This window comes from Apis laboriosa, unplaced genomic scaffold (genome assembly GCF_014066325.1).
Source record: "Apis laboriosa isolate Shangri-la unplaced genomic scaffold, ASM1406632v1 scaffold14686_cov152, whole genome shotgun sequence".
Taxonomy (NCBI): Eukaryota; Metazoa; Arthropoda; class Insecta; order Hymenoptera; family Apidae; genus Apis; species Apis laboriosa.
This window is the reverse complement of record NW_025221692.1, coordinates 1409769-1424257: the sequence shown is the minus strand read 5'-3', so window position 1 is coordinate 1424257 and position 14489 is coordinate 1409769. Positions and strand designations below refer to the sequence as shown.

The 14489-nt window shown below is 27.4% G+C and overlaps 1 protein-coding gene across 2 annotated transcripts in view; it reads left to right on the top strand.

Moving 5' to 3' along the window:
• Positions 1-14489, top strand: part of LOC122710376 (GTP-binding protein RAD-like) — a 40656-nt gene that overhangs the window by 4235 nt on the left and 21932 nt on the right. Inside the window, exons 2-4 of one of the 2 annotated variants that reach the window (XM_043928193.1) lie at positions 5286-5498; positions 5764-5802; positions 6497-6731. In XM_043928193.1, coding sequence (XP_043784128.1) covers positions 5286-5498; positions 5764-5802; positions 6497-6731 — 487 coding nt within the window. The remainder of the gene's footprint in view (positions 1-5285; positions 5499-5763; positions 5803-6496; positions 6732-14489) is intronic. The other variant, XM_043928194.1, reaches the window with a different exon arrangement.

The following is a 14489-nucleotide window of genomic DNA, read 5'->3' as shown; positions in this document are numbered from 1 at the left end:
AAAAATTTATTTAGTTTTATTTTTACTTAATTTGAATATCTTTTATAAATTTTCGACATTTATTTTTATCTTATCAAATAATATTTTTAGATTGATTTCTAACATAAAACATAATTTTACGAGAAATTTTCCTGAAAAATATTTTACTTATGAGATACTTCGTTTTTTTAATATAAATTTATTATGTAAATTAAAAACTTTTAGTATTATCCGCTGACGAACAAGAGTATATTTTTATTCTGATTAAATTTAGAACTTAAAGATAGTATGTCACGTTCGTTAAATATTGAATCATCATTATAATGTATTATGTAATTCTTGTGACTCTGACATTTCAATAATAGATCTTGAATAGATTGATAATTATATTTTCTCCATGAAATTTTCTAAGCTTGCTATCCATCGGAATAAATCAACAATAAACGCAGAATTTTTCTTGCGTACTATAATAACAACGCAAAATATTTATACTAAAAATAAATTTATCGATAAAATTTCTTCATAAAAATAATTCTTAAGATTGTGAATAAATTTTTATTCCATTCTTAGATATAAATAACTTACTCGAAAAATTCTTCGAATACAATATATGCATAATGCATAATAATTGAATACAAATAAATCTTGCATCCGATTTAAATTTGCATAGAAATATAACTTTGGAAAGAACTAATTCAGTCAACCATGACGATCGAGATAGCACAACTAATGCACAGTAAGTTGCCATTGTTATATCTCAAATACTCTATCATCCATGCATTATGTATACTAGTGCGCCATCATATATATATATTTACATATATATATAGTTGAATATCATATATATTTGATATCATTCAAATGATAATATCGAGTAGACGAAGCATCTACTTTCGTTTAATTCACAATTTGAAAATATCTTTATTCTCGTGATTGACAAAATAATTCACAATTGCTATATGACTGATATTACGGTATTTGATGATTAAGGGATTAACTAGTCGAATGACATTATCGTTTATACAGGCTCGTGAAACAAACTTGTCAAGGTAATACGCAATTCTCTGTGCTGTGTTCGTGCAACTGACACGCTTGCTTTGTTCATCCTGAATCGCGTTGTGTAACTATAGTACACAAGGTGTATTATAATTATATTAAATTCTACTGTTCATTACTTATGAATGACAATTTATAGCTCCTTATTTAAATTATACGTGTAATTGTTTAAATTCAATCAGTGATTGATCTAAATCGTAAAATATCTATCGTCTCACGTTAACTTTTCAAAATATAGTTTCTGAAAATATTTTTATTATATTGGAATAAAAGATTTACGTCCAATGGAAAACTTTATAATTTGATATACAGAAATATTCATCATTTCATCTCTATCTTCATCTCTTTCTTCGTAAAATTAAATTTTTTATAATTTAGCAAATAAACCTCAATTAATATCTTTATATGCCAACTCCTCTTCTTGCTTTTTGAAATTCCAAAAATTAAAATTATTCATTGAAATTAAATATAATTTTCGAAAATATGCGTAGTGAAAAATTTATTTAAAAATTTTTATTCGTGTATTGTACGTATAATCGATATCTGGATACGCTTCAATATGTTTCATCAATTTAAGGAGCAGAAAAGGGAGCAATCGATGAAGGTCGATGTTCTCACGTATTTCGAGAAATTCCACTCGAATATTCGTTGCTCGTTAAAGATTAAAAAAAAAAAGAAAAAAGAGAAAGAGAGAGAAATATTAACAGTTGGTTGAAGAGAAAATGGACGCATTAGTGACTAATAGAGAAAAAATTTAATTTTCTTTCATAGCTGATTTACACGCGCCGGTTGTGTTCTCTTCTCCATTCCTAAAAGAATAAGTGTCATCGAAGTTTTAATAAGTCTCTTTCAAAAGGATAACTTACTAAGATAACGATGACTTACTATCTAGATTTTTATTTCAGCTCGTTCGAACGAATCGAAAAAATGATAATAATGATGCAATTATTGATTCTTTCTTATAATTATCTTTCCACTCTTCTTTTCTTTTAATATCAAATTACATTTTTTATCTCATAATTTAAATTGATTTGTAGCAATTTGTAGCAAATTTGTACTAATAAAAAAATCGCGATTTGCACATAATGAATCAATATTTCGATCAAAAGAAAGATTAATTGTTAAATGTTTTTCCGTAATTCTTGCAAGAAATTATTAAATCTTTATTTTATTTGTGAATCGATTTGTTCTCACGTGTGAATAATTTCAATAAAATCGTTTTCTTAATAATTGGAATTAATTATATACGTGAATAATTAAATTAAACTTGATATTTGTTGAGTTATATTTCGAAAAGAACGTAATGTTGAATATGCATTTCTTCAATTTCGTTAAAATTAAACGAAAGAAAAGAAAATAATTCATATATTGACTGGAGCAATATCAACTAACCACGTATCTGTCGTTACAAAATAAAGAAAATAGTTCTTGTGGGAAATTGCAACAGACGATAGAAAAATGCAATTTCCGTGAATCTCGCGCAACAGCACGATAGTTACCAATTTTTAAGTTCAATTTTCTCGAAAAATATCCTTCGAATACAAAGATTTCTGAAACAGTTTTAATTTATTTTTGCAAAAATAAAAAAATTATCTATTATGTCAAACGAAAAATTGTTTATATGAATACAACAACATTAAATTTTTTTTTATTCGTGTAAGATATGATAAACTCATTTAGCAATCGAAAATTGAACATATTTAGAAAGAAAACTATGCCTAAACCAAAATTCTCCTTTAAATAAATAAAAGTTGTTCATTATCAATATCAAAAATGAAATATCCACATAAATTCTTCATAAATACCTCTCGATTCGAATAAAATATTCATAATTTAGTTTATTAATATTTAGTTTTAAAATAGCTCTTTCACAAACAAATTCGTTATTACAAATAACGTTTCGTGTACGAAATCGTTCCACATGGAATTGCGAAATGTAATAAAGGGAATAATAGTTGCAACGGTTCAAAAATGGACGACACGATCCAGAATATTAGAATTGTGAAATCACATTTCTTTGGCGTCTCGTGTGTCTCGTTCCAGCTTCCTTCCTCATGTGTGCCTTTTCAGAATTCGTACAAGTGTGCGATACTTGCCACGAGCCACTGTCTTTCATGCGAAATGGAAGCCATTTTGAGCGGAAGACTGTCAGATTCGGATTTAAAGCGATTTTATGCCTGATACATGACAGATAAATGTTGGGAATATGGACGAAATAGGATGAAATAGTAAATTACTCAACGTGATATCGCTAATTTAATTGGCTAAGTCGGCCAAGGATCCCTATCGAATGATTTAAACGCGTATTAATTAATCGCGTGACGAATTTGAGCATATTTTATTTGGAATAAATGGTAATTAATTATTTCGAGTTTCTGGCTTGTTACTTTTATTTTAGAAGTAGAATTTTATGTATATTTTATTTCGCGTATAAATATGAAACATGTGGAAATACTAAATATAGATTATTTGTAATTGATTCTAGTTTTTAATTTGATTATTTTATCTTTGTCAGAAATAGTTAATATTTGTATTCTTTATTATTGTGTTTCGATGAAAAAAAATATACAAATATTTTTCATATTTATATTTATAAAATATTCATATTTTTTTTCTTTTTCTCGTAATTTTTTATCAAATTTAGTTTGATTTCTTGTACAATTAACTTCTTCTATTTTATCTTTTTCTTTCTCTTTTTATGCTTCTACTTTTAAGGACTTAAGTTTCTCGCTCTTGAGGTCATTCTATTAGTTGCCAACACAAAGTTAAATTAAAATTGTTTTATAGCTTTGTGGGCGATGTAATATATTCGTGGGATATCTTTGAGATTAATTCTAGAAGCTAAAATATAAATACAAAAGTTGATTTTCAGAATCGATCTGAAAACGTGTATAAATATATTAATATATTCTGTATATTTTTAATTTTTTATAAAATAAAATTTTTATTTGACAAAATGCAATATTTTTTTTATAAATAAATTATCTCTATTAGACATTTTCAACTATATCTTGATCTATCGATAAATATTTTATTAGGACAATGTATAAATACACTGTAAAAAGTAACTAAACAATACGCTTGTATTATTATTTGTATGTCATAGTTCATTAATTATTAAATAATTATTTATTTTGGCTTTAAATTTGACTGAATGAAAGATTACATTACGTTATTTTGAAGTAAGTATGAAATAAATAATTGAAATAAATATTCAAGAAATTTTATTAAAATATAATCGTAGATATTTTTATTGTTATTCCAATTTATTATTAATTTTAAAAAACTAGCAAAATATTATACGACAAAAAATATAGTTTACATTAAGTTTGTATTATTTCTTTTGATTTAAATCATTCAAATTTAATAATATCAAACTCATTTATTTATGGAATATCAATAATCGCTATGGAATATTACTGTCACAAATAATGGCTGATGAAGAATAAAAAAAACGTTAAACGATATTAAGAACATTGATATAAACATACGTAGAACCTGTAGAAAATACGTAAAACATGCATATATAAATTTTATTGAATTATTTCACAATAAATAAAATGCATTATTTTTAAGGATTAAAAAATATAACTCTTATTATGAAATATTAACTCTCGTGTATAATATAATATAATATAATATGTATAATATAATATAATGAGATATAAGATTGAATCCTATAATATTGTTAACTTCTATTAACCAATTAAATCTAAAAAGTTAAATGGCAAATCAAAGTTAACAATTTTAAAGCAAATAATTTATAACATTTTATATCTTATAAATGATTCTTATATTCATAAACTCATCTTCGATATTAAAAATATTAAAACAAAGATAATTTCAAATTTATATTTTAATATCTTGTAATAACAACGAACATCAACTTTAATCTCAATCATAAACACTCGGAACAAACAAGCAATCTTATCACAGAAAAGATCCACAAAAAAAAACAATAATTAAACCACTAATTCCGTGAGACTCGCCATTAATAAAATAACACCAACGAAATTTAATTCTCCTACGTAAACCCTTACTTAAGATGATTCTACCCTTTATACTATCCGAGCATCTACCGAGAAAAAAACGAACCTATCTCGACCAGAGATCTGGCCAAGTAAGCTCTTCCTATTTTTCACAAGTCGAAAATCACTTGACCTGTTCGAAACAATTCCCCTCCTCTCCCCTCCAGCAGCAAAAATAAAGGTCCAATTACGTTTTATGCTAACAGAAGACGGTACTTTCAGAAAGCAGGAGGCCTCGAACACCGACTCGAAGAGCAGACGATGGAGCAAAAGGGCATTCCAGAGGAGGAGCAGCGAGATCGAGGTTCGCCTGCACCGTACCTCTTTGACAGGATCCCAAGGACACTCGAGCGTGGATGGTCCGAAATCACCGACCACTTCCAGACGTCGTAGTTCAAGCATAGCAGTCGCCAGACCAACACCAGACTTGCACAGGTAAGCTAAGCTTGATGGATATTATCTATTCTGTTATTGTCTGATAGGAAATTTTATTTAAATGATACACGTTTACTACTGTGTGTGTGTGTGTGTTTCGATATTATTATAAATAATAATTTGTAATTAGTAAGTTCATTTTAGTTCTAGTGATTTGTGTCGGATCTTTTGCTAATTTTATTGTGAATTCGAAACTATTATCATTGGTAGTGAACGTGTAAATATTTGTGTTTTCGAATAATATTCTTTACTTTCTTTTTTAAAGGAAATTGGTCGGGCCTTTTTTAAACAACAGTATCATGCAGTTAAGTTTGTTAAATATTCTTTTAGTTTTGTTCTTCTAATCTGAATTTTTTAAACAATAGTATATTTCCTATCATTCAAATAATTAGTAATTATTCTTAATTTTGAAAAAGTTTCAAATTATGCTTTGAATTATTCGTAGCTTTTTATGTTATTAGATATTTTAGTAAAGAGGAATTATTATTTTAATTTTTAAAAATATTCGCATGTGATTCGCAAATTTACGTTACTTATATCGTATCTGCTTATTTAGAATAATAAAATTGATTTATAAAATCATGTTATAATATAAAATCGAACAATTAATATTTATATTTAAATATTTAAGTAAAATCTCAAATAGCAGCTAATTAATAGCTTCTTTCAAAACGGAATCCAATTTTCCCCAAAACAACATCAACGTATTCAAATTAATAATTACCATTTCGATTTCGAAAAAAAAATTATTACAATATATTATTATTTCTTTAAATAAAATATCATTTCTTCTATCTATCATCAAACGATTCCTTACAACTTACTAACAACTTATTTTCTTCCCCATTTCCCAAAAGACAAAAGATGAAAATCTCTGATCTGGCCGCCCAATATATCTGAATATTATATGCACCGTTAATGCAGCTTGTTCTACGTGTAACATCGAAACCCACGTGTAATACAATTCTAATGCTAAATTTCTCTTATCCCGACAATAGGTTTCTGCAAGCGGAAACCGGCCCTTGGGGTCATTTATCGCCTTCGCCGAGAAGTCCCACCAGAACTCCGGCAATAAGCCCTGGAGCAGTGTCTGCCTCGTCTCATTTGAGTCCGGGAGCGAGTCCAGGAGGTCCAAGCCCAACCAGCCCTGCTGGTCCAACGGGATCTCGAGGTCCAGGACCGAGACAGTATCGTGGAAGAACGAGCAGTATGCCAGCGGTTCCTCGACACAAGGTGAGGATTATTATTCGTTCGTCCGTATCTCTATTCTAATTCGCCAGAAAATATTATACGATATAATACACGAGCAATTAATTTTTCCATATTTCGAATATTGACGGCTGTTTAACGTTTGTGAAATTTTCAATTTCTGGAGAAGTTTCGATGGACGTGGACGTTTTTGGATTGGAATTTTGTAAAGCAATGAGGAATTGTGATGAAAATGGAAACTTGTTTTTTGAATTTTATCAATTTTTAAGATAACAATGTTGTGGAAATAAATATTAATTCTTTAACAATTAACAATTTTTATCAATGGAGAAAAAGATTTTGAGAGAAAAAGTAACAAAAAACAAAGTATTGCAATAGTAGATGAGTGATAATTTATCGTTGCTTGTAAAAGTGTCTTTAAAATAAATAAAATAGCACATATTTATTCTAAAGCAAAAATTGATGCATGACGAAATGTATCATGTATACGAAACAGTTAATATATTATAGAAAAATTTATGGAAAAGATAGAGCTTTGGTTTGAGGCTGATGTTTAAAATTCATTTTAAACGAATAACTATTGTACAATACCGTGTACAAATTCAAACAATCCAAGACAAATCCTTTCAATTTTGCTGTTTGAATAGCCGTCTTAAGGTCGAACGATCCTCTTTAAGTTGGCAAATTTTCATTCGTACCGTGGAAAAGAATGGACAAAGCTGTTTTTTTTTTCTCTCTCTCATTAACAATGAATCGCTACGCGTCAGCAACAAGATCAATAACGGCCCCATTAATTTCTGATTCTGTTACCACCGGGGAACGAAAAATATCCGTTATATCCTTCAGGAATATGTACGTGCATCAAGTCGTCGTGGACATTTATTAAAACAGGCGGTGAAATCAATTATTACGTTCCACACTTATTCGAAACAAGGGAACGATACGTGCTACTTCAGTGATTGAAATCGAGTAAAATGGAAATTAACGCGCGTTATACTCGTGTGAAATTTCGATAAACATGCCTCGAATTGTTTCGCGGATTTATATTCGTGAAACGAATATCATGCATAATTTTAATAAATTATTTAATTTTAATTGTTGTATTTAATCGATGTTTATGAATTGATGGGCGAATAATTTGAACGAATAATTTCCTATCATTCGTAGATAAAAGATTTCGTTATTTCGTGATTTTGGAATTATTTAAATTGTTTTCTACGAGATGAGAGAAAAATATTTCATTAATGTGGTAAATTGCTATTACATCATTGCAATTACAATAATTTTAATTGACGATTGTTTCCGAAATTCGTATTTAAATTAATCTGTATGAGGCGAGTATTCATCCATCTTGAATCTTTATCGAATAATGAAATTTTTGCAAATATTGTCGGATTAAATATGGCAATTAAAAAAAGTTGTGAGGATTCAGTCAACAAACGATGACCTCCTTTTTCCAGAATATAATGCAAAGAACTTCTTTCATCATTAGAGAATCTTACAAAATCCTTGAACCTTGATATATAATGTTAATCGTATTAAAAAAAAATCTTTTTTTGCAAATTTTATCAGGCATCTATTGTTTATTTATCTTTTCGTTTTTAAGAAATTTCTAAATAAATAATTAAATCATTGCAAGAACTACATATCTCAAAAAATTCATATTAATATAATTAATAATAATTAATATAAAAATTCAAAAAAAAGAAGAGAATAAAATAAAATATTTTCCGAAAAAAGCAAAATAAAAATATTTAAAAAATATCGTAACAACGAAAACCTAATCACAAAGAAATTCATCATCTTCGAATGATTCTTAGAAATGCAAATAAATTGAAAGAACGAGTCACTTGCAAATGCTATTTTAATATCAATAATATCGGACATTTTAATATCACAACAATCACAATATAATATGTATGTATATATATATATATAAACGAGAAACAAGTGGACTAAAAAAATCAAAGACATCAAAGAGCATTTTTGTATAAAAAAGAAAATTCGAAATTCATTGGCTCAACCCTCGATGTCAAAGGCCAGACCGACTTTGTGGCCACCTCTCAGAGGGTTTATACAATCGATGTTAAAGGACAGGGTTAACATGACATTGTCGTCCAGTTTCTGCTGTAAACTCATACCAAGTTGAAGATCGCTGTTGAATTTACAACGGAACGTCGATGTCTCGTCGATTTTCCATTTAGCTGCAGCGCCGACCATCCATTGTATCGTTCCACCATTTCTGCATACAATACTATTAATAGCCGTGTCCCATTCTTCGGTCACTTGAAAAATTACGAAAAATACCGTTACATCCTTTTGTCTTTAACGTGCATTCCCTTTAAAGAAATAAAACGATTTATTTCATTCGATATTGAATTTTATATGGTCGTTAAATTGGTTATTGAGGGGTTGATGTTTATATCGTAAGAAGATTAATGATATAAATTGAAAAATTGAACATTAAATTAGTTAAATGAATCGTTGGATTCTAACGTGGAAGATTATAAATATGGAAAATTATTAAATTTCGTTCGAAAGCTTGTGTACCAATTGATTAAAATTTAATTTTAATTAATCTCTTTTATAAATTTAAAAATTTTACGTGAAAAAGTGTATCACCAAAAATAAAGAATCAGGGAAAGAAATTTCAATTCTTTTTAAAAAAAAAAATTATTCAAAAATGTAAAATAGCATCTTTGTATGCAGAATTTGATTTTGGAAAAAAATCTATGAAGTTTTATTACCAGGCGAAAATTCAAATTTCCGACAGAGTACGATGTTCTGTAACAACTTTCCCTATCGTACATGCTACTAATTAAGCAACCTAGTAACTACATATATATATATAACACAGTTTGTTTGTACTAGCTTAATTACATACATATATATGTATATATCTTCACAGCTTGTATAGAAATGATGACTGTTGAGAAAATTAGAGCTTTCACAACGAAACTTGCAGTTATCTTATAATTATAATCTACAAAATGAAATCCTTATAAACATGATGAATACAATTGAATAAAACGTGCCATTATCCTATTAACAATAATCCACTCGTTTCATTTCTAAAACATTTGACAAAGAGAATCGATAAATGATATACAATTGTTTAAAAAAATCTTCAAATTATTTTTCAGATCCTCAAATTAATTAATTATTAACGATCATCATCGAAATTCTTAACTTCTACACTTTGAAAATTAAAATAAGAATATCGTTATCCAATATCAAATATTGCAAACTTAATTTTTGAACTAAATATTCGCATAAAAAAATTCTGCCACGAAGCTCATAACGAAAACTTCCACGAAACCTTTTCGTATCTCGGCCACTCGACAAATGCTCGCACAGCAACTTATGAAACCAGAAAAATCGATGAAAATTTGCGGTGTACGAAATGGTGGAGGCACTTATGTACCTTCCATACCGCCAAATTCATCGAATCTAACCTTCCTTCGAGGAAAAGAAAAACGCGGCGCTATCAAAACGAATAAGGGAAAATTGGAAGGAAAAAGGCCAGAGATTTGCTAGCCAACTACAGTCATTAACCCAACATTATTTCCAGCTGTTGCTCGAGTGGTTATTTTCCTCTTGATGGACCCAGTAATTACATCCAGGACTGTGCAAAGTGTAAACATGACGGATTATAAAATATGCATGGAAGCGATGAACGTATTATCATAATCAATTTAGTTATCGTGCAAATTTTTGTGTATATACAACGTGAGCCAAAAGTAAGTAACGTTAATCTCTAAAATCAGTTTTAAATGTTTCATTCATGATCTACAGTTTATCGATGATAATAATATCGATTTAAAATGCAAAATATTCTATGATTCGTGAAATTAAATCCTGAAAAATTCACTTTAAAGATAAATAAATTGCTTCCATATTTATACAGTATAGAAACTGATTATTGTTGTTTTATTGTATCAATATGAATTACGAAGTAATCAAGAGAGGAAACGAATTTTTCTATTTTTTGATATATAGAAACAAGAGTAGAAGTTAATATTATTGTTTTATCTTTAGCCAAAGGAAACACGAGTATGAATTCAACGTTAAACTCGATAATCCTTCGACAATGAAGGCCGAAGATTACGGACTTTAACATTGTGTTTCGCAGATCCCCCGATTCAAGAGCTTTCGGCAACTTCTGTATTTAGACGTTTACTTCGTCCATAATGGATAATCGGAAGGAAGTTTAGAAATTCGCGATTTAATCGATAATAAATTCGAGGAAGAAGTTGTTCTTGAGAGTATTGGTTTAATATTTTATCATAAAAATCTTTGAAAGAGTTTTTTAAGAAATAAATTCTTTCAGAAACTCGAAAGTGACAGAGAAAATGGTAAAAAAGTAAGATAATTGAAAAAGAAAAAGAAGAAAAATTGCTTGTAAAAGATGAGTTTAGGTGAAAAAAATAAATGAGAAAATGAATAATGTTTTTTATATTTATTTTTACATAGAAAAATTTAATTCAGTGAAAAATATTCGACAATATATTTAATGATTTAACAACAGAAAATTGTAAGAGAGGACAAGTCATCGATATTATTAGGTCAACTAGAGATCTATTCTCTGAATTGTCTAGTGATATATGATGTAGATCATATATGCATCTTAAAGTAGAATCTACGAAAATATAGGAAATTTTTTTATAAAAATATAATATAAGATATCATCACTGTCACATTGTTTGATGTATGTATGTTTAAATTATCATATAATAAATAAACTTTTTCGACATCCCTGAAAAATAATCGAGTTTTGAAGATTTCTTGCGATGGATATATAAAATTGACAAAAGCATAAATCACACATTTCAAGGATTAAATCTAAAAAAAACCATTTAATTCTTTTATTTGAAAATTTCAACTTTTTGATAAATCGTATTACTAGAATAGAAATTTCAATTAAGAGAAAATTTCGAATATTTCTATATGTCAAAGTTTTCTATTTGGATATTTCAATCTCTTGACAGAGCATATTGTTGAAACGGAGAATTACAAATTGAAAAACAATATTGAAAAAAAAAATTGAAAAATAGAACACTTTGGAAATTTCAACACTTTGAAAAATTATCATTGGGACAGAGTTTTAAATTATTCTTTTATTCAAAAATTCCAATCGTTTGAAATGATAGTATTGCTAAAATACAAAAAACAAATAAAGAAAAAATTTGCTAAAAAATAAATTTTTACATTTATAAAGATGTTCTTTCATTTAAAAATTTCAATCTCTTGTAAGCTTATACTAACATGAAACAGAGACTAATAAGAATTACAATTTAAGAGACAATTTAAAATTAATTTAATTGCAATAATAAAAAAATAATTGAAAAATAAGTGACCAGATATTTAGTACATTTTACAACTCTTTCTCAAGAACAGATTCAAGATTATATACATGTGAAATGGAACTGCAACCCTTTTCTCCATTTTCTCCTACAATAATAAATTCCATACAATAAATTCTTTTATGAGAATTTTATCCCTCTTCGCACAATATTCGCAATATTTTAACCATGTACGGAGTAAAGTTTGAGAACAGTTTACTCGAGCGAAAACCATCGAATTTAAAGGAATGAGTCACCGATATTCTGAATGTTGCTTTAAGAAAAATCTCTGCCATTGTCATAGAAACGAATTTTGAAATTTAGAAAGATCATTTTACTTTTTGAACGAATGAGAACGAAAATTGATGTAGAAATGAATTTCGAAAGATTGGAAGAATAACTTTTTTCGGAAATTTTTATCTTGTTTCAGGAAAATGCAATATATTTTAATTTGCATATGATTAAATTAAATATAGACAATGAATAATTCAAAGTCAATAAAACGTATAAAATATAAAATTTCGTAGATGGAACGAGAGAACTTGCGATATGGAAAATAGTTGGAAATTAAAATTGGATTTTGATTAAGTGTAAATTGATCAAACTAAAATCAATGTATCGATAATATATGTTAATGAATAATAATATTATATATTAATGAACAAAATAAAATCACTGAAGATAATTGAAAACTCGACGTGAAAAAAGATTTAAATAGAATTGCAATAAATAATTTACTTTTTTTGATAATATGAAAATTTTCACGTTATATAAAATAAATTATAAATACAAATTTCTAAAATTATTATAACTAGAAAAGATAAAATTGTTTTATTAAACAAAAAATTACTATTTCTTCTCTAAAGTTTCGAAGAAAATCAAATTCCATAATTAACTACATTAATATTAATCAATCAATAAAAGCAGGACTAAATATGCGCGTTAAATTAATTTCACTAATTACATTAATCCAATGTGCTTCCACATGTTAAATCAGATCCATACTAATTTGAAATCGTTTTACATTGCGAATTGTCAACGAAAATACCATTACGTTTATTCGAATTTCCAACGTTATTACCATCACGATTATTTAAATCTATTCTCCAAAATTAAATAACTACAATTACATTCTATTCGAGGAAAACTAAACCGATCTTATTGATTTCCTTTCATCGATAAAAAAGAAAATCTATTAAAAAATTCTCGTTTTTTAATTCGTTTTAAAAATATGTAATTGCACGTAATAATATTTATCTGAATTATCTCGAGATTAACTGATAAATTCCACGTTTGAACGATATAAATCAATCGTAAATATTTTTCAGATCAATACCAGAAATATTCACAAAGCCAGAATGAAATATTCGCGATGACAGGGAAAATTCCATCTGTGTTTCCATATAGAAATTTTCGTCGTGAAAAATATTGCACATTTATCTATTGAATCAAATTTTTGTACATCTTTACATTTGCTATTTTCATTCATAAATCCCGACTTTGTTGCAACAAAAAAAGGAATCTTTCAAACAATAAAATAAAAATCCAATATAGGAAATGTGATACATAGTTCTTACAAAAATTTCACGAATCAGAATGGATATATGTGTAAGTCGTTATGATTATTATAATTTTGAGAATTTATCATTACACGAAATATTCACTGTCGTATTCACACGAAGTCAAAGAATTTATTAATATATCATGTTAAAATAACAATAATAAAATTATTGATCAATTAGTTTAAAAATTATGATTCCATTTAAAAAAGTAAATTCGAGTTTTACGTATCCATTTATAAAAAAAACTATTAATATATTGCATAATGTAATATATCTTTATAAATTTTCTTTTCATAATATTTTTTTCTTAAAAGATATTTCTGCATTTAGATAAAATAGATATCCGGAAGATAGACATAAATGAAGGTTGGACGCCATCTTCATATATATTTTTAGACAGCTCTTAGTGTGAATATTTCGCATTGATACATAAATTGATCTTTTAAAAAATTAGATAAAATTTGTAACCTTTGTACATGAGAGACAGTCCATACTCGTATGGTATCGAGGTACATCGAAAGTAAAAACCGAAGTCCTGATAATCGAAAGCCATACTTAGATCGTTCTTCGTCATTTTGTTCGATTCCGTGTTATAACCACCTTGATAACCGATTAAAAAACCTTTTATTGCGGTGACCACGGAGCCCAAAATATCCACGTTAAATTGTGCATCGCTTGCTGTGAAATAGAAAATATTTTTATAAATTTGTCAAATAATTACAAATGGAAATTCGATCATTTTCGCATTAAATAAAATTATGCAAGATATAAATTAATTAATAACGCGAATTAAGAATTTTCTCTTTTAAACCAATGATTCAAAATCTGCCGTTCTTCAAATTTTCATGACAATAAAGATGTAACTCGTAATATAAACA